Source organism: Rutidosis leptorrhynchoides, chromosome 2 (assembly GCF_046630445.1).
Source record: "Rutidosis leptorrhynchoides isolate AG116_Rl617_1_P2 chromosome 2, CSIRO_AGI_Rlap_v1, whole genome shotgun sequence".
NCBI lineage: Eukaryota > Viridiplantae > Streptophyta > Magnoliopsida > Asterales > Asteraceae > Rutidosis > Rutidosis leptorrhynchoides.
Window position 1 is genome coordinate 9,723,417 of NC_092334.1, and position 20,551 is coordinate 9,743,967.

General features: G+C 35.4%; 2 protein-coding genes across 2 annotated transcripts; one reads left to right on the forward strand and one right to left on the reverse strand.

Annotated features, from left to right (window-relative positions):
* Nucleotides 1-8,354: 8,354 nt before the first annotated feature.
* LOC139890540 (uncharacterized protein At2g34160-like) lies at nt 8,355-10,840 on the forward strand. The gene is made up of 5 exons (XM_071873416.1): nt 8,355-8,556; nt 8,842-8,890; nt 9,900-9,962; nt 10,074-10,138; nt 10,484-10,840. Exons 1-5 carry the CDS (start codon nt 8,437-8,439, stop codon nt 10,577-10,579), a joined length of 393 nt encoding a protein of 130 aa, XP_071729517.1. The 5' UTR covers nt 8,355-8,436; the 3' UTR covers nt 10,580-10,840.
* A 612-nt stretch (nt 10,841-11,452) lies between these two features.
* Nucleotides 11,453-16,290, reverse strand: LOC139890541 (adenine nucleotide transporter BT1, chloroplastic/mitochondrial-like). Its single transcript, XM_071873417.1, has 4 exons — nt 16,062-16,290; nt 15,100-15,717; nt 12,412-12,573; nt 11,453-12,075 (listed from the first exon to the last, which is right to left on the reverse strand). Exons 2-4 carry the CDS (start codon nt 15,658-15,660, stop codon nt 11,602-11,604), a joined length of 1,197 nt encoding a protein of 398 aa, XP_071729518.1. The 5' UTR covers nt 15,661-15,717; nt 16,062-16,290; the 3' UTR covers nt 11,453-11,601.
* Between the last annotated feature and the right edge of the window lie 4,261 nt (nt 16,291-20,551).

A 20,551-nucleotide genomic window follows, 5' to 3' on the forward strand; every position in this document is an offset into this window, starting at 1 on the left:
TTTTGTTTAATAGTTGTAGCCCGATGTTCTTGTTCTCACTTTGGTGAGAAGCGAACATTACTAATCCGTAAGCATAACATGCTTCTTTATGTTGCATGTTAGCCGCTTTTTCTAAATCACGAAGTCCAATATTCGGATATATTGAGTCAAAATAATTTCTTAACCCGTTGCGTAAAATAGCATTTGGGTTCCCCGCAATATATGCGTCAAAGTAAACACATCGTAACTTATGGGTTTCCCAATGTGATATCCCCCATCTTTCAAACGAAAGTCTCTTATAAACCAAGACATTCTTGGAACGTTCTTCGAATGTCTTACAAACTGATCTCGCCTTAAATAGTTGTGCCGAAGAATTCTGGCCGACTCTAGACAAGATTTCATCAATCATGTCTCCGGGTAGGTCTCTTAAAATATTGGGTTGTCTATCCATTTTGTGTTTTTAAACTGTAAAATAGACAAGAGTTAGATTCATAAAAAAAAATACTTATTAATACAAGCAATTTTTACATATATCATAAAGCATAAGAACACTATATTCCATATATTACACCACACGAATACAACTATCTTATTCCGACTCGCTCGTTTCTTCTTCTTCGGTTTTGGTTCGTTTTGCCAAGTTTCTAGGGATATATGATGTTCCCCTAATACGAGCCGTCGTTGTCCACATTGGTTTAGAAAAACCTGGTGGTTTAGAGGTTCCCGGGTCATTGTTACAACTTAAGGACTTCGGGGGTTGACGATACATATAAAGTTCATCGGGGTTGGAATTAGATTTCTCTATTTTTATGCCCTTTCCCTTATTATTTTCTTTTGCCTTTTTAAATTCAGTTGGGGTAATTTCTATAACATCATCGGAATTCTCGTCGGAATCCGATTCATCGGAGAATTGGTAATCCTCCCAATATTTTGCTTCCTTGGCGGAAACACCATTGACCATAATTAACTTTGGTCGGTTGGTTGAGGATTTTCTTTTACTTAACCGTTTTATTATTTCCCCCACCGGTTCTATTTCTTCATCCGGTTCCGATTCTTCTTCCGGTTCCGATTCTTCTTCCGGTTCCGACTCTTCTTCCGGTTCCTCTTCGGGAACTTGTGAATCAGTCCACAAATCATTCCAATTTACATTTGACTCTTCATTATTATTAGGTGAGTCAATGGGACTTGTTCTAGAGGTAGACATCTATCACATAATATCAAACACGTTAAGAGATTAATATATCACATAATATTCATATGTTAAAAATATATAGTTTCCAACAAAAATGTTAAGCAATCATTTTTAAAGAAAACACGGTCGAAGTCCAGACTCACTAATGCATCCTAACAAACTCGATAAGACACACTAATGCAAATTTTCTGGTTCTCTAAGACCAACGCTCGGATACCAACTGAAATGTCCCGTTCTTATTGATTAAAAACGTTCCATATTAATTGATTTCGTTGCGAGGTTTTGACCTCTATATGAGACGTTTTTTCAAAGACTGCATTCATTTTTAAACAAACCATAACCTTTATTTCATCAATAAAGGTTTAAAAAGCTTTACGTAGATTATCAAATAATGATAATCTAAAATATCCTGTTTACACACGACCATTACATAATGGTTTACAATACAAATATGTTACAACAAAATAAGTTTCTTGAATGCAGTTTTTACACAATATCATACAAGCATGGACTCCAAATCTTGTCCTTATTTAAGTATGCGACAGCGGAAGCTCTTAATAATCACCTGAGAATAAACATGCTTAAAACGTCAACAAAAATGTTGGTGAGTTATAGGTTTAACCTATATATATCAAATCGTAACAATAGACCACAAGATTTCATATTTCAATACACATCCCATACATAGAGATAAAAATCATTCATATGGTGAACACCTGGTAACCGACAATAACAAGATGCATATATAAGAATATCTCCATCATTCCGGGACACCCTTCGGATATGATATAAATTTCGAAGTACTAAAGCATCCGGTACTTTGGATGGGGTTTGTTAGGCCCAATAGATCTATCTTTAGGATTCGCGTCAATTAGGGTGTCTGTTCCCTAATTCTTAGATTACCAGACTTAATAAAAAAGGGCATATTCGATTTCGATAATTCAACCATAGAATGTAGTTTCACGTACTTGTGTCTATTTTGTAAATCATTTATAAAACCTGCATGTATTCTCATCCCAAAAATATTAGATTTTAAAAGTGGGACTATAACTCACTTTCACAGATTTTTACTTCGTCGGGAAGTAAGACTTGGCCACTGGTTGATTCACGAACCTATAACAATATATACATATATATATATCAAAGTATGTTCAAAATATATTTACAACACTTTTAATATATTTTGATGTTTTAAGTTTATTAAGTCAGCTGTCCTCGTTAGTAACCTACAACTAGTTGTCCACAGTTAGATGTACAGAAATAAATTGATAAATATTATCTTGAATCAATCCACGACCCAGTGTATACGTATCTCAGTATTGATCACAACTCAAACTATATATATTTTGGAATCAACCTCAACCCTGTATAGCTAACTCCAACATTCACATATAGAGTGTCTATGGTTGTTCCGAAATATATATAGATGTGTCGACATGATAGGTCGAAACATTGTATACGTGTCTATGGTATCTCAAGATTACATAATATATAATACAAGTTGATTAAGTTATGGTTGGAATAGATTTGTTACCAATTTTCACGTAGCTAAAATGAGAAAACTTATCCAATCTTGTTTTACCCCATAACTTCTTCATTTTAAATCCGTTTTGAGTGAATCAAATTGCTATGGTTTCATATTGAACTCTATTTTATGAATCTAAACAAAAAAAGTATAGGTTTCTAGTCGGAAAAATAAGTTACAAGTCGTTTTTGTAAAGGTAGTCATTTCAGTCGAAAGAACGACGTCTAGATGACCATTTTAGAAAACATACTTCCACTTTGAGTTTAACCATAATTTTTGAATATAGTTTCATGTTCATAATAAAAATCATTTTCTCAGAATAACAACTTTTAAATCAAAGTTTATCATAGTTTTTAATTAACTAACCCAAAACAGCCCGCGGTGTTACTACGACGGCGTAAATCCGGTTTTACGGTGTTTTTCGTGTTTCCAGGTTTTAAATCATTAAGTTAGCATATCATATAGATATAGAACATGTGTTTAGTTGATTTTAAAAGTCAAGTTATAAGGATTAACTTTTGTTTGCGAACAAGTTTAGAATTAACTAAACTATGTTCTAGTGATTACAAGTTTAAACCTTCGAATAAGATAGCTTTATATGTATGAATCGAATGATGTTATGAACATCATTACTACCTTAAGTTCCTTGGATGAACCTACTGGAAAAGAGAAAAAAGGATCTAGCTTCAATGGATCCTTGGATGGCTCAAAGTTCTTGAAGCAAAATCATGACACGAAAACAAGTTCAAGTAAGATCATCACTTGAAATAAGATTGTTATAGTTATAGAAATTGAACCAAAGTTTGAATATGATTATTACCTTGTATTAGAATGATAACCTACTGTAAGAAACAAAGATTTCTTGAGGTTGGATGATCACCTTACAAGATTGGAAGTGAGCTAGCAAACTTGAAAGTATTCTTGATTTTATGAAACTAGAACTTTTGGAATTTATGAAGAACACTTAGAACTTGAAGATAGAACTTGAGAGAGTTCAATTAGATGAAGAAAATTGAAGAATGAAAGTGTTTGTAGGTGTTTTTGGTCGTTGGTGTATGGATTAGATATAAAGGATATGTAATTTTGTTTTCATGTAAATAAGTCATGAATGATTACTCATATTTTTGTAATCTTATGAGATATTTCATGCTAGTTGCCAAATGATGGTTCCCACATGTGTTAGGTGACTCACATGGGCTGCTAAGAGCTGATCATTGGAGTGTATATACCAATAGTACATACATCTAAAAGCTGTGTATTGTACGAGTACGAATACGGGTGCATACGAGTAGAATTGTTGATGAAACTGAACGAGAATGTAATTGTAAGCATTTTTGTTAAGTAGAAGTATTTTGATAAGTGTATTGAAGTCTTTCAAAAGTGTATAAATACATATTAAAACACTACATGTATATACATTTTAACTGAGTCGTTAAGTCATCGTTAGTCGTTACATGTAAGTGTTGTTTTGAAACCTTTAGGTTAACGATCTTGTTAAATGTTGTTAACCCAATGTTTATAATATCAAAAGAGATTTTAAATTATTATATTATCATGATATTATGATATATAATATATCTCAGTATGATGTATATACAGTTAAATGTCGTTACAACGATAATCGTTACATATATGTCTCATTTCGAAATCATTAAGTTAGTAGTCTTATTTTTACATATGTATTTCATTGTTAATACACTTAATAATATATTTACTTATCATTTAACATAATTAACCAAGTGTATCAATATCTTAATATGATTCATATGTACCTAGTAAGACGTTGTTATAACGATAATCGTTATATATATCGTTTTCGAGTTTCTTAAATTAATAGTCTCATTTTTATGTATATAACTCATTGTTAAAATACCTAATGAGATACATACTTATAATAAAAACATGTTAACTATATATATAACCATATATATGTCATCGTATAGTTTTTACAAGTTTTAACGTTCGTGAATCACCGGTCAACTTGGGTGGTCAATTGTCTATATGAAACATATTTCAATTAATCAAGTCTTAACAAGTTTGATTGCTTAACATGTTGGAAACATTTAATCATGTAAATATCAATCTCAATTAATATATATAAACATGGAAAAGTTCGGGTCACTACAATATACACCACGGCTGTCTAGGCAACCACATGAGGAACCCAACCCGCAGGTTGATCTCTCCTACCGAGGCAACCACACAATAGGGACGCACTGGGATCCAACAGACAAGCATCAACCAACATGCAGTCATCACAACATACTAACTAACTGTATCAGTAAGTATAACTTCACAACATACTAACTAACTGTATCAGTAAGTATAACTAACAAGCATGACAGTCATAATATAACATGCTACTCTATACTATATTCCACAGTTAGTCCCACTCACCGATACTGGCAGCACTCGGTAGTCTAATGTCACCGAGTCTTCCTCGTCCATATCACCTGAGAACAAATACTGAATAAGTTAATAATCGTATTCCAATACCAACTATATCACGATCACAGTATATATAAACTAACACTTAAGAACATAACAACTGGTCCATCAACCGTACGAGTAACACACTCACTCGTACGTTTGAGAACACTCAACCGTACGGGTGACAACTTACTCGTACGTTTGATCTATGACCATACATCATACAGTGACTAATCTGATTTGTACGGTTCACCACACGAGTGACCGGTGACTCGTACGAGTCACATCCCAACCGTACGTATCATCATAATCAAATCATACGTTTCCATCACTACTCACTCGCACAGTTCACCACACGGGTGACTATCTCAACCGTACGAGTGAAGGCTCACTCGTGCGAGTGATGAAGAACATTAGTAGCAACTATTTAATCGGGTTTCAACTCCAAATGTACAACATAAACATCAATTCATACAATAAGTTAACACATATCATTATATATTCACTATATGATAAGCCTACATCATAAAATCAACCAATAACAACACTAAACGAGTGCACAACAAGACATACACTTGAAAATACCTACTTATGACCAAAATAAATTTGATCTAGCTTTTTAAAACATTATCATTGGATAGTAAACTTCAAGACAATTCCAACGATAGTTTATTCATCGAAAACGGAGTTACGGTTTGAAAGTTACAGTCTTTTCAAGTTTACCAAAAAAACTGACCAGTGCTCACTCGCGTGGGAGAGACCTCACTCGTGCGAGTGAGTCATCAACCGCGTGGTTGAGCCTCAAACGCGTGGTCACACGTACGGTTGACCTGTCAGAAGTGTGGGAGCTGTTAGAACATTCCAGCTCGCTTATTTTTGCCATTTTGGCCCAAAAACTCGATTTTTGCAAGATCTAACACCAAACCACTCCGAAAACATTATATAAACTATATAGAACATATTTCTAACATCAATTAAGTACAACAAATACTTTAGATCAAGAATCAAGCATCAAGACCTAACTTTTACTCAAGAACACAAAAACCCATTTAATCAAGGATTAAAGCAATGATTCAAGCAAGCAAACCTGGTTAGATGATCACAAGGATGCTAGAAATCAGTCCCTCAAGCTTCTTAATCCAATCTCTAACATGAATCAATTAGGGTTTTGGTGATGGAGGAAGTTAGGTACGAGCTTCTTATCAAATTTGGGAGAAAATGGACAAGAATTGTCCAGACCATGGCTATATGTGGGTTTAAAACCCATACCCCATATCACACGGGTATTTATCAGTTAACTGAATCCTTTCGTATGTCATTTGGTGACCCAAACGAAGTCCAAATTAAACAAACAAACCTGTTATGTGACCCTTGTCACAAACTGGTCCTAACCACATCATCAAATAATAATAAACACTAATTAAAAAATAAAAGCATATTAAACCACACAAGGGCAAAATAGACCATTTCAACTAGGCCCAATTCAAGGATGTTACACACACACAAATGAATAGCAGACGGTATATGCATCTCATTAAATCAACACATGTAATCAGTTGTAGCAAATTGCTTTGCAGAAACAGAACATCCCTCATATATTTTTACCAGGAGCCCGGGTTGAGGGATCGATGGGACGTACAATATCATTAGGTTAGACTAAAAAGGAGCTATAAACAGAGAACATATTATAACTATGCAGATATACATCAAAAACATCCTAGAAAAAGACAGCAACATCATACAAAATAAGTAAACAAAATACAGAATTAAAACCTTAAAACTACCTGCAAACAGTATGGAGGAGATCACAGTAGGCAACAGCATCAAAACAACTGCAAAATAAAAAAAATATATAAAAAAATAAAAATAAAAAACTACATACTTACAATAAAACTGATATCTTACTGTTTAGCAGATCAAATATAGGGGTAAGCAAAATCTCACATGAAAACTTGACTGGAAGTGAAGCAACTATAACCCTAGTTCCTCTTTCCAACAACCCAACTACAAAGGCAACCATAGTGAAGAACACGAAAAATAAACAGATTAACATCAAAAGCAACAAACAAACAAACACAACGTTTAATTAAAATATAAAATTAACTGCGAAAAGAAATAACGACGGTGTGATATGCTGATGATAATTTCCCTCCAAAATCGCAATACTGTTTGGGTTTAGGTCCAAATTTGAATGGCTATTCTGGTGCTAGAACATCAAAGGCCTTCAGAATTTTGATTTCTAGGAGGATGTGCTCTGCTCTAGAATCAGAACTTCACGGCCATGGTGATCCATCTGCATCGATATATATATAAAAAAAACATGTGTACAACAAACAATACAAATCAATTACATAAGCGTGTGTGTACCTATATATACCTCCGATGCTTTTATACAAAACAGGAAAATAACAAAGCTAATTTTGAAAAAACAAAATTTAGCTATATTCAAGAACAAAACATATTGATTACATCTGGTAAAACAACTGAGTACTAATATTAATGGAGAAACTATGATGAACACCCTAGTTAGAGTTTTGAATTCGTCATATTTTCAATAAGTAAATCCCTAATTATTAACCAACCAATCAAATGATCATATAAAAGATTAAAAACAAAATAAAGAGATACCTCATGGAGAACTTTTCGAGACGATGAAGATGGTGACGATTTTGCGTTGTCCGTGTCGTCAGCGTCAGATTTATTTGCAACGGAACGACTTCCATCTGTGTCAGTAGATGCTTTTAGATGTGGAATCTTGTTTAGTAAAAACCTAATTCGCCTTTGTTCACAAACCAAAGAAATTAGGGCAATGGAAGCCACCAGAAAAGGTTTAGAAGTCGCCAGAAGAAAGGTTGTTAAATATCTATAGAGTGGCAATGGAACTTTTTGGGAGGGGAAGCATGTGAAAGCAAATAAATAAGAAGAAGTAGAAAAGACCAAAATACCCTTTAATCATAAAATAATTGTGTGAATAGTGAATTTATACTTTCTATTGAATATATAATATATAATATATAATAATAATAATAATAATAATAATAATAATAATAATAATAATAATAATAATAATAATAATAATAATAATAATAATAATAATAATAATAATAATAATAATAATGTAAGTAATTTTCTTAATTCACCGTGTAAATTTGAATTAAATAAATTGAAGGGTTCAAATTGCAAATTGCAAATTGCAAATTCGTATACTATAAGCCGACCCCGGAGGGGGCCCTATATCTGTATTCTCTGTTCTCGATATCACAATACTCTGTTTTTCTAGGGTTAGGGTTACGCTTTGGTAAAACAAAAAATGGAAGGAATTACAGAAGCAGTTCAAAACATCAACATCTCAAACGATTCACAAAAGAAGAATCGAATTCAAGTCTCCAACACTAAAAAGCCCCTTTTCTTCTACGTTAATCTCGCCAAGGTATAACTCTAATATGTGTGTGTGTCTATATATGTGTGTGACAGATAGATAAATTGTTTCTGAGATTTAATTCTTTTAATAAAATGCATTTAAGTATATACGTACGTACATACATACATATATATATATATATATATACATATATATATATATATATATATATATATATATATATATACACTTATACATATGTGTATGTATGTATGCATGTGTGTATATATTCTTCATGCTATTCAAAAAGTGTGTATAGAGATTAATGATGTTTAATTAATGGATAAATTGCAGAGATATATGCAACATCATAATGAAGTGGAGCTCTCTGCCCTAGGAATGGGTAAATTTTGTTACACTAATTGCAATTACCGTATTTACATTGTTCATTGTGTGTGTCTGAACATTTCTATTGTATGCCGATTGTGATAATTAGAGTATTTGGGAATTTGTGTATCTTGTATCTGTTCACACTTTTTAATCAATAGAGACGCTTGGTCGGAGGATTGGTGACTTACTGCAAAAAGTATAGTGACCAAACAATGTAGGCTAATGCTATAGGTTTAATGTTATCATGTATTGTATTATAAGCTTGCTCTGGATCTTAATTGAATGTAGAGGAGGTTTATTTTACTCATAATCCACCAGTTAAACCACATAGGTATATTCAACCACATAGGTATATTCAACAGTTCTAGCATGATTGACATCTTACTATAGACATGATTAGATTATTAGGTGTCGTTTATTTATTAAGATGTTTTTGTTTGAAGATCTGCGGACCATGTATGTAAAGAAGATGTGGCCTAAAGGTTTAAGTGAAAGACTGTTTGTTTTTTATGTCTACAGAATAACTTAATCCGTCTGTAGAATAAGACATTATTTTATCTTATGTATTCAAAAAAACGAACACTCTGCTATAAAAACGTATGCGGGCGTGTAGGCATAAGACATAATAAGATTGAAAAACAAACAATACCCTAGACTAACTTGTGCAGAATCATCAGAATTTTTATACAATGTTAGGTTGTTTTTTATATCTTTGTTATGTTGTTATGTATGCACCAAAAATTTGCTGGTCATCCCAATATGCTATGTTTAAATAAATTGTGAATTGATGAGTAAACGAGTTCCAGCAAACGATGGTATGTAGTTTATAATGTGTGTATGAATTCTGATGGTAACTACAATAGTAATATTAGAATTTAGAAGTGCACATTACCTACTTGAGACAAAAAAAGCATAAGATTTTTCACTATCAGTAGTGATTTCATTAATTACATACAGGTGTAGACGTATGTATGTAACATCCCATATATTATATTGATTTGATACTTTGTTATTCTGTGCAGCTATTGCCACAGTTGTCACTATTGCAGAAATTCTTAAGAACAGTGGATTCGCCATTGAGAAGAGTAAGTATTTGTGTGTCTGTTATTTGTCAAGTGTTTTTCTTTTAATGTGGCATGCATGAAATGGATGCATTTGTTGTAATAATGATAATGATGATTGTAAAAACATTGCAGAGATCATGACATCTACTGTTGACATGAAAGATGAATCTAGAGGACGTCCCATCCAGAAAGCCAAGGTAAACTATTTTTCGGATGCTTTTTTGGTTTATATACAGTTTGTTTCATAGGTTAAAAAGGTTTTAAAATTATATTGTCAATGCATAAACCTCTAAAGTGTCTTGTAAAATTTTATATCTTTATTAATACTATTTATGTTATGCATTGGTCATATATTAATAAAAAAACTCAAAAGTTGAAATGATGGAGTAAGGTCTCTGCAAATAAGCCCAACATGAACTGAAGATGACCCCTCTTTAATTTGTCCTTGGACCTGAATACTTGTATGTGACATGACTAGTAGTTTGATATGGTCATATTAGCATGTAGCATATAGTGATGATATCCATATGTTTGCTCTTTAGATCGAGATCTTACTCGGAAAGACAGATAATTTTGATGAACTGATGGCTGCTGCTGAGGAGGAAAGGGAGCTTGCAAACGGTGAAGATCATAATTAAGAGTGTACTTTTTATATGTGTGTCAAGTCTCTGAAACAGTTGTTCTAATTCACCTCATCTGCTGTTTGTTGAATGATAATTTTGGTAGCTTTTTAGAGCAAATGCTTGGTTAAAGATATTATTAGCATAGTCCTGTCTGCCATGGTGTCCTGTATTCATAAGAGTTTACTGCTCCCTATGATTTGAAGCTGCTTTTACTGCTGTGTCCATTTTTAACTATGAATGATGTTAATGTTAATGCATATAATAAGGGTGATGATAAATAGTTATAGTTTCGGCCCAACCACCAGCCAGGTCCTATACATTACTTGAAAATGACTCGGTTTTTGCCTTCAATAGGGTCAGTGGGTCAAACTTGCTTATAACTGGAAGTATCAAATATTTGAGCTAGTGCAGGTAATATTCAATATGCAAATTGAAATGTTTCTGAAATTAGTGTCTACAGATAAGTTATTATCATGTACATGTGAAATTAAATAATTTTTATATGACGTTTGTTCCGTTTCAACACAAGATTTATGCATCAGGTTTCTCCTTTTAAGCTCTGTACTTGCTGCTACTACTGCTTGGAACATAAGCTCGATAATGTCGCTCTATTTGATCGACAAATAATGGCATCCTTGAAATAGTTTCCGCATCTCAAAACCCGACTGGAAGCAATAAAATTGCTAATAATAGCAGAAACTACAATTAGTTTGCGACGTAGATAATACTTCGAAGACACTATGACTCGTGCTTCCAATTTATTTAACGAAAAACTTAAGGAATGGCTACTTCACTAAAAGAAATTCATCAAAATATCGCACCTTCAAGACACGGATTGAACTCAAAACTCATCTCTCCAATTTAATGTAAACTATAGAGACTAGAAGAAAATCAAATTCTAGCATCATAATGCATTCATGCACTACAATATCTCCTCTACCAAAGCCAAAAAGGCTTTCAAAACCTTTATTATCGATTTAAATAATCCAAAATTCAACCAAAAAAAAAAAAAAAAAAACATAAATAAAAAAACCTTGTTAAGCCTCATTTTCTTCTTTCTCAACCAATATCTTCTTGCAGGCTTCATAACACATGAATGAAATCCCAGCAGCAGGCACAATTTTTATGCAACTCGGCCCTAAACCTCTATACAACCCTTGAACACCTTCCATTTCAAGAATGCTTAAAAGTGCATGCAACATGTTATCATACACTCTACCATTTATTGCACCTGCTTGCATGTGTTTTCGAGCCACTTCAAGTGGAAAAGTTGCACTGCTAGAGATAGCACCGGCTGCTGATCCGATTAGCAGAGTTGCAATGTTGCCGATATCTTCTTTTTTCAAGATTTTCTTGTAGGCTTTGCGTAGTGTATCATAAGCAAAATAATTAGTAGCGGCATACGGGACAACACCAATTAGGCTTGGTGTGAGGCCACGGTACAGTTCTGCAGGACCTTCTTCTTTTATGATCTTTACAAATGCATCTACAAGATTTTTGTACACTCCCCTCTGGATAAAACATTGCACACATTATGAGTTAATACCCGAAACATGAATGACGGCAACAAGCGTATATGCAACTATAACTTCAAAGAAAAAAAAAGTGTAAGCTTCATGAGCAATACTTTCAAAGGGATAATAACATACATTTTAGCCCCAAAAATGCATGGAGTTAAAAGGCTTTTAGGTCCAAGAAGTGTTGCTTCTTTTAAATCAGAAAAAAAAAAAAGTAAGATAAAACATATTCTATCCAAACGCTTTTTAAAAGAAACGAAAACAGCTAAATGATCATGTATTAATATTCATGTATGTTATACCATGTTAACTGATAAGATTCAATTATACCTGAACGGTGAGTCGGGTTTTGAGTAACTCAAGAGGGTATGTGCATATGGTAGAGCTAATCCCAGCAACGGCGCCAGCAATCAGTGACTCAGGTACGCGAAATTTTGCTTGCTCTCCGGGCTTTGGAGCTAAATTTTTCTTCACCGTATCATAAGCAAATAACTGCAGAAACAGAAATTTTCAATCATCTGTCTATATCAGAAGCTTAACCTAAACAACCTACGAGCTCTAATATAAGAGTTTATGGAGAAAATCTGACTCCAGATTTTCGAATTCATGCATATATATGGATCAGAGAATTAAGTTAAAAACTTTTTTAGGCTTTAAAATATTATAGAATCTTGAAAAGGAAAAAGTAGCTAACATAATATGGTTTTCGAATTGAAGTAAATCTTATGGACTTGTAAATGTCACATACTCACATATCATGTTATTTGGATTCTAGTTAATGCTCCTACAGATGCAAACTTTCAAAGATTAAAGGTATACTTAATGACTTATATTATAGTCATACTTCAGGTTTTAGAGTCCTTTTACCTATATATAAATAATATTTAGTTAAGAGTTATTTGAATTCAACTTATTATTGTTGACTTGTTGTTGACCTTAAACAATTTTTTTTGCCGTGTTTAGTAATGGCTGTCTAGTACTCTAGTTTATTGATTTGGGTCTCCAAGTGATTATGATACCATATCAAACGTTATTCAGCGATGAAGATTTGTTCTTATGACGAAATATGGTTTATTGGTCAACCATCTTGACCGCAAGTACCTATGGATCCTAAAGTTTCTTATATTCCGTGATTCTGGAAACATTGTATGTTTATTAGTTTCCTCAAAAATGTCTTTATAATCTTTTTCTGAGTTGGGAAGAGGGGAAGCCAATATAAGGCAAGGGATTCCCGTTCATTGCTTCAGTCACCCTAAATAGCAAAAGTAAAATTTTTAAAATGCTATATGTGTAAACAAATATCATCGTTGAATTCACATAGTATAAAATCAATTTGATGTAACAAGAGTATTTGTAACGCCGGTCTTTCTTCTTTTCTGCCTCTTTTCTAAAAATCATTTTAAAGCAGAAGTATATTCAACATTTACAATATAAGATCAAAAATCTTGGGTGTTATAAATCTACTCTCCTTTAAATCGTTTCGTCCTAGAAACTCATATTCTCATAATTGAAAAAAAAAATTCCTCTTTTCTCTGTATCACTTTCTTTGTAGATGTGTCTTTTTAGAAAACTTAAAATCATTATCTCTACCATCTTCAGACAATGAATATATCAAGTGCACACAGGTAAGTACAAATTCACAGCGTTGTCAATTTAATTTACATGCACACTTACCAAAATTGTGCATCATAATGCACACTTTTCTTCTCTTATAACTTTTATAATACATACGATACTCTTCAAATATTTCTAGCACCTCTTATATTCTTTTGTTAAATATCAAACGTCAAGCTCTTATATAAAGTCGACGTTTATTTCACATCTCTATTTCTCTCTTTATTCTCTCTTTTTTTTTTTTTCTTTTTCACATAAACTTAAACAATAACACAGTTCTTCAGAAACTCACACAATTTTCATAAGCAAAGTTTTTAATATGAATAGCTCTTCTCTGAATTTAAACCCCCTTTATATAATCTCTTCTCTTTTAAATACCGACACACAAGCAAAATCTTCACATTTTTTTTCAAGTCATAAACATTTATTATCAACTTCAGTGGTTGAATACGTTTGTATTGACATTTAATTCTACTCTTATAAAACTCCACATTAAAATATATATAGCTACCATTTTCATACTTAAACTCATAGCAATTAGGCATCATATCTTACGTTTGTATTGACATTAAAATCTACTCTTAGCATTAAAATCTACTCTTATAAAACTCCACCTAATAATATATATAGCTACCTTTTTCATACTTAAACTCATAGCAATTAGGCATCATACTCTAGTTTCTTTTTAATTCTATTACTCAGATTTAAGTGTAAGACTAGGTTATAGTCTAACCCAACTCACCTAAACTCATACCAATTTTAATGCCCTTCTTTCCTGCCTCATTCATAAAATTCATTTTAAAGCAAAAGCTATTCATTCTACATTTACGATATAAGCATTTTATCTACTAATTGGATGAGATAAAAAAACTTGGGTGTTACAGTAGCAGCTTAAGATTAACTTCGCAGGTGTTTCGATGAGCTTTAAATTTTATAGACATTATCTTCTTAGAACAGCAATATCTTGAAAAACCCCGACGGAAAGAAAGAAAGGAAGCAGAAAAAGCTCTCAAAAAGGGAGAACGGAAAATGAAACATAAACATAAACAAAAACAAAGTAAAAGAATGACCACCACCTAATTGGGAGTTTTAGAGTAAACATCATTGCGATTCTGATTTTCTGATTATCGAGGACCAAATAGTCCTTTTTGGATATTCATTTACGAAACAGTTATGGAAACCGATTATTTAAATCACAATTTTAAAACACACATCCAAACAACTCTTATCTAGAGAAACCTTCAAGATGGCAGCTTAAGAACCATAAACCTAAAAAAGCAAGAATTTATACATAAAAAGGTTTCTGCATACCTCAATTGAAGACCATTATTAGTTGCCAAAACACATAATATGCACAAGTTCTGTAAAACCGAAAATTTAAACTCGAAATACGTTCCTGCATACCTCAATTGCTTTGCTGGGCGCAACTCGAATAACATTGACTAAATTACCCCTAAAAAGCCCTGTCCAACCTTCCGTTTGCATAATATCTTGAAAAACCTCTGTTGTAGATTGCCCACAGCTCCCAACCATCAAATGAGTTCTTATCGTCTCTAACGGAGCAACTGATGTCCTCGAAACTGCCCCTGCTATCGCCCCACTAATCAAACGCCTTAACGATGCATTTCCAACTTTTATTTTCAAATTCAACCCACCCTTCTTTTTCTTTTTCAAAGCCCCTACCCACTCTTCACCCACCTCAATTTCTGGTACCTCCACAACCCGATAACTCGATTCGGGTGTCGAAACAAACTTTGATGAGTACTGAAGTGTCAAACCACCATCATTACTGTTCTTCGAATTAGGTGCAACCGAACCGAAAGCCCCTTTACCCATTTGTCCTACACTAGCAAAAAAGCTTCCACATTGTGATAAATTATCATCTCTAGGACACCAAAGAAACCCAATTCCAGAATTTGGAAACAGCCCATCTCCATTATTCTCAAGTAATCTTCTTGAATCCATTAATTTAACCACAAAGTTTACAGCTTTAGATGAAACCCAAATCAGTTTCCCTAATTCCTACATAAATTAAATGTAAATAATCATATAGACATATATTAGTTGCAGAAACTAATTTAACAGTAACTTGGATTGAACCCACCAAAAGAAACATAAAACTTATACAAAAAAAAAGAGCTCAAGATTCCATTTGTTCAACATAATTACATGCAAAAATACTTTATACATAAATTTATTCCAAGAAAATTATTTAGGCCATATGCCCATATTGGTTTTAGTCTAAAACCAATGTAATAGATTGAACCACTCAGAAATACATAAAAGTTATAATTTTGGCGATAAAAGCTATGATAAAAATAGGATCTTTTAATTGGGTTTTTGATGATTAAAAAATGAATTTTTACCTGGTGGTTTCTTTGATGACGAGATATTGATCACCGGCTATGCTTCTTCACTCACTGATTCAAGTTTATTTCAATCCGTGTGTGTTTCTCTCTCTAGAATCTTGGTAGAGAGAGAGAGTGATGGGAGTTTGGTTGGAAGAATAAGGATTATACTCGTTGTTTATGAATGACCTAATTTTGGGTGTAACCTGAAAAGCCTAATTAATACGAAACCATTTCATGTTTTTTAATCTTTGTAAATCTTTTCAATTTGTGGATAAAATTTGCCCTTTTTATGGATCTGAAAGCCCAAGTTTAAGCCTGTAAATTTTCGTAGTGTTATATCCACGTAAAGTAACTCGTGTATCTTGTAATTAAAATGTTTATCAACTATTGTTATAACAAGTGACACTATGATCATCTGACAAATTTCTTAATTCTTGATTGATAAACTTCAATGGATAATGATACCGCAAACCGCATGCGCATTCCATCCGTATGCGGGCCCTTGATAGCATGCGAATGCGTATACCTTGTATGCGGTATGCGGCATGCGTTTATGTATCGAATGCCTTTGTTCCCGGTACGACGGTTACTTGGTCATCAAGTCAATATCTTTTCCATAATTATATCCGAGATTCGGGGGAGTTAGTTATGGACGAGATTATCATTATCTTAGATGATTCTAGAATTAGGGTTTGCCTATATATACAAACCCTTATTGTCATTCTAAACAATCAATCACGTTACGTAACCATCATCTACTACACGTTTTATGTAACCAGCATCATCTAGCATCTTCTCAAGGTCAACAAGTTAGTTCCTCCTTAACTAGCACCTACGACCTCACTTGGGGCCTTCTGATCAACGATCGTTATCGAAGGTGGACTTAATCACTTGGCCACCCCGCCGACATCATCATGTCGGCCAGGGTTATTCACGGTAGCCGGACCGGAGAGCCTTGTTCTAAGATCCTTAAACCTCACTTTACGCGTTGAACAGACATATTAACCCTATGGTTAAAATATGCATGATCAAGTGGTGCTTTCATTGAGAGTCGAACTAATTCAAGACATGCTTATTTGTTTTTTCTTTTATAGTTTTGAATTATAAGGCTTATTATTCACAAAATTTTTTGAATTTTTTCTTTAACAGTATCATGACTTCCGGGAAATCATCGGAACGTACTAAAACAGATAATCAAAACACGCCGTCTGGTAATAAGCAGACGCAAGCTATGGCTACGGGGGCAGAATATGCGCCATATCCTCCGCCTGTATCCGACGAGCCTTTTCAGAGGTATAAGCCGATATATCCAGATGGGATTACACCGCCAAGGACAAACTCGCCAGTCACCACCACGCGGTTGGATTTTTCCGCGGTGGATCCAAAGGTCATCTTGGTGGGCACTAGCGGTGAAACAGTAGGCCCGCACGTGGTATGCTGCGGCCAGGTACCTATTTATAGTACCACAGTTTCAATCCCTCCGCAGACGCAGAGTGTTCAGCAGAATTTATCGTTTACACCGTTGCAACCTTGGCAACCACCGCGTCCAATTTCGCAGTTTTTGACTCCTGCGGATGCGCAGGCATTACTTAATAGTTGGGGGTTCGGTGTCATTCCGGATGCCAATTCTAATTGGACGCCGATAACCGCAGAACAGCAAAGCACTGCGCATACGGTTGGGCTTATAGCGGCATATCCTCAGGTCTCGCAGGCATCTGCACCACAGGTTTCGGCACCTTTTCAGCTACCCGTATACTCTGCGCCGGCAAGCCTGCCTTCTTTTTCAACGCATCAGCCTTGGTTGTATCCGCAGACGCCAGGGCAGCCTTGACAAAATATTCAGGGGCAGGCGAATCTCGCAAGCCAATTTATGCAGGCGGCACCTTCTGACATGGTCCACCTATTTTCACAACCTGATTTTGTTCAGGATATGATGAGGCGTTTCTTCGCAGGGCTCAAAGGTGACCCTGTTAAACCACCTTTTGAGCTACCAACTACTTTTGATAAGTTTCCTCCGCATATAACTGCATATCCGTTTCCATTTGCGCCAAAGATACCCCATACACTGGGTCCTTATAATGGTTTGACTGATCCGGATGACTTCCTACAGCGTTTCGAGGGCGCAATGCGCACCCAAGGCTGGGTGGATCCGGTCGCATGTCAGATATTTCCCATGATGCTGCAGGGCATTGCTCGCGAATGGTTTAATAAGCTCCCATCAGGTAGCATATCCGGGTTCATGGATCTGCGGACGAAGTTCTTGCTGCAATATCAGAATCAGAGGCCACGCAAACGCATTCATATCGAATGTCATGATATTGTGCAGAAATCCAAGGAATCTTTGGGTGAATTTCTCACAAGATATACTAATGAGTGTCTGCGCATACCGGATCTCAAGCCAGAGCAACAGATTTCCAGACTCATACATGGTATAAACTCAGAACGTCATCCAACACTGGTAAGGCGTCTGCGCCATACAGTCCCAATAACTTATGCTGAAGCGCTTAATGAATGCCATGACTATATACGGAGTGGCGAAGATAATGATATTCCAACAGCTAGCTCACGCAATGAGAGGAAATACGATGATGATCGTTCGCGCGATCAAAATCGTGGCAACAATTCTCGCGGAAGGTATCCTAGCGGTGGTCCTATCAGGAATGATAAAGGGAAATCAAGTGGCAATTATCGAAACAATAATCAGCGCGGCATCAATAATCAGAACTATGCGCTGCTTAAAAGTTTGTCTAAAACGCCAAAAGAAATTTTGGCAACCGAACCAGTGTGCGCGAACTTTGCGGTTCCAACTCCGCTTACAGAATTTGGTAAGCGGGATAAAACAAAGTATTGCGAATTCCATGATGATTACGGGCATGACACTAATCGATGTAAAAACTTGATGGAACGTGTGCTCGAGGCACTACGCGCAGGTAAATTGGATCACCTAAAACCACCCAAGAAGGACAAGGGAAAATCCGCAGAGGAAGGGTCGAAGGCTAAAACTTTCGCATGGCAAAAAGTTGATAAAACAAAAAACGCCGACTTAACCATTAATATGGTTGACGCAGAGAAAGTTAGCCATCGGAGAAAGTACAATGATCACTATGACTGGGAACTTCTCCCAATCACGTTTCCTCCTGTAATGTCAATCGAAACAGTTAACGAGCCCATTATCATCAAGTGTCGCATCCCTACTTGCGGAGTACAAATTAAACGCATGCATGTTGACACCGGGAGTGGCGTTGACATTATGTACGAGCATTGCTATCGTTTCCTCCCTGCAGAAGTTAAAACACAGCTACGCCAGTCTGATATTACGTTATCTGGGTTCTCCGGAGAAAGCTCATGGCCGCTAGGCCGGATAGAGCTAATAATAGAACTCGCAGATGACCAAAATTCGCAATTGGTCAGACACGAGTTAGTTGACTTTTATGTGGTTCGTTCAACTTCACGGTACAACGCGCTGCTTGGGAGAAATTTCATACGACGCTTTAACATTATACCGTCGGTGGTGCATGGTTTGATTAAGTTTCCTACGAAGGGAGGGGTTGCCACAATTGCGTCACATCAAACAACCGAGTTGTGTGGTTCAGTTGTGCCTGTAAGCATTCCCAGCATGGGAGAACAACTCGCAAGCAGTACGGTCATAGCAAACCGTTTACATCCGGATAAGCGAATTAAAATCGGCGCAGGCTTGTCAGCCGAAACAAAGGCCAAATTGCATGGAATATTATCCGCTAACGCAGATGTTTTCGCGTGGCGTGAATCAGACATGACGGGGGTTCCTCGAGATATTGCGGAACATAAATTGAATGTTAACCCATCACTCATGCCCGTTAGACAAAAGAAGTGGCATATGGCTCTTGAGCGCAGTGATTGGTTGTGCGCAGAGGTAGATAATCTTGTCAAAGCAAACATCCTGCGGGAGGTGCGGTATCAGACATGGGTTGCTAATCATGTGTTAGTCAAAAAGGCTGACGGTAATTGGCGGATGTGCTTTGATTTTAAATACATTAATAAAGCGTGTCCTAAGGACAACTACCCTCTCCCGGAGATAGACTGGAAGGTGGAATCACTGTCAGGATTCCGGTACAAGTGTTTTCTAGATGCGTACAAGGGTTATCACTAAATCTTAATGGCTGCGGAAGATGAGGACAAAACTGCTTTCCATACGCCGCAAGGTATTTACTGTTATACGAAGATGCCCTTCGGATTAAAAAACGCAGGCGCAACCTATCAGCGCGTAATTGACGTAGCCTTCAAGCACCAAATTGGCAGAAACCTTGAAGCATATGTCGATGACTTGGTGATTAAAAGTAACACCGAAGAAGAAATGCTCGCAGACATACTAGAAACATTTGCGTCTCTACGCAGGATCAACATGAAGCTTAACCCGCTCAAATGTAGTTTTGGGGAAGAAGAAGGCAAGTTTCTAGGTCATGTGGTGACAGCGCGGGGAATCAAGGCAAATCCCAAAAAGATTGAAGCCATTGATAGTTTGCCAT

Coding starts and splice junctions, on each gene's coding strand:
- LOC139890541 (XM_071873417.1), bottom strand. CDS start 15,660: ATGGATTCAAGAAGATTACTTGAGAATAATGGAGATGGGCTGTTTCCA. Junction 12,574..15,099: donor CGCCCAGCAAAGCAATTGAG/GTATGCAGGAAC, acceptor CTGTTTCTGCAG/TTATTTGCTTATGATACGGT. Junction 12,076..12,411: donor AAACCCGACTCACCGTTCAG/GTATAATTGAAT, acceptor TGTTTTATCCAG/AGGGGAGTGTACAAAAATCT.
- LOC139890540 (XM_071873416.1), top strand. CDS start 8,437: ATGGAAGGAATTACAGAAGCAGTTCAAAACATCAACATCTCAAACGAT. Junction 8,557..8,841: donor TCTACGTTAATCTCGCCAAG/GTATAACTCTAA, acceptor GATAAATTGCAG/AGATATATGCAACATCATAA. Junction 9,963..10,073: donor TGGATTCGCCATTGAGAAGA/GTAAGTATTTGT, acceptor AAAACATTGCAG/AGATCATGACATCTACTGTT.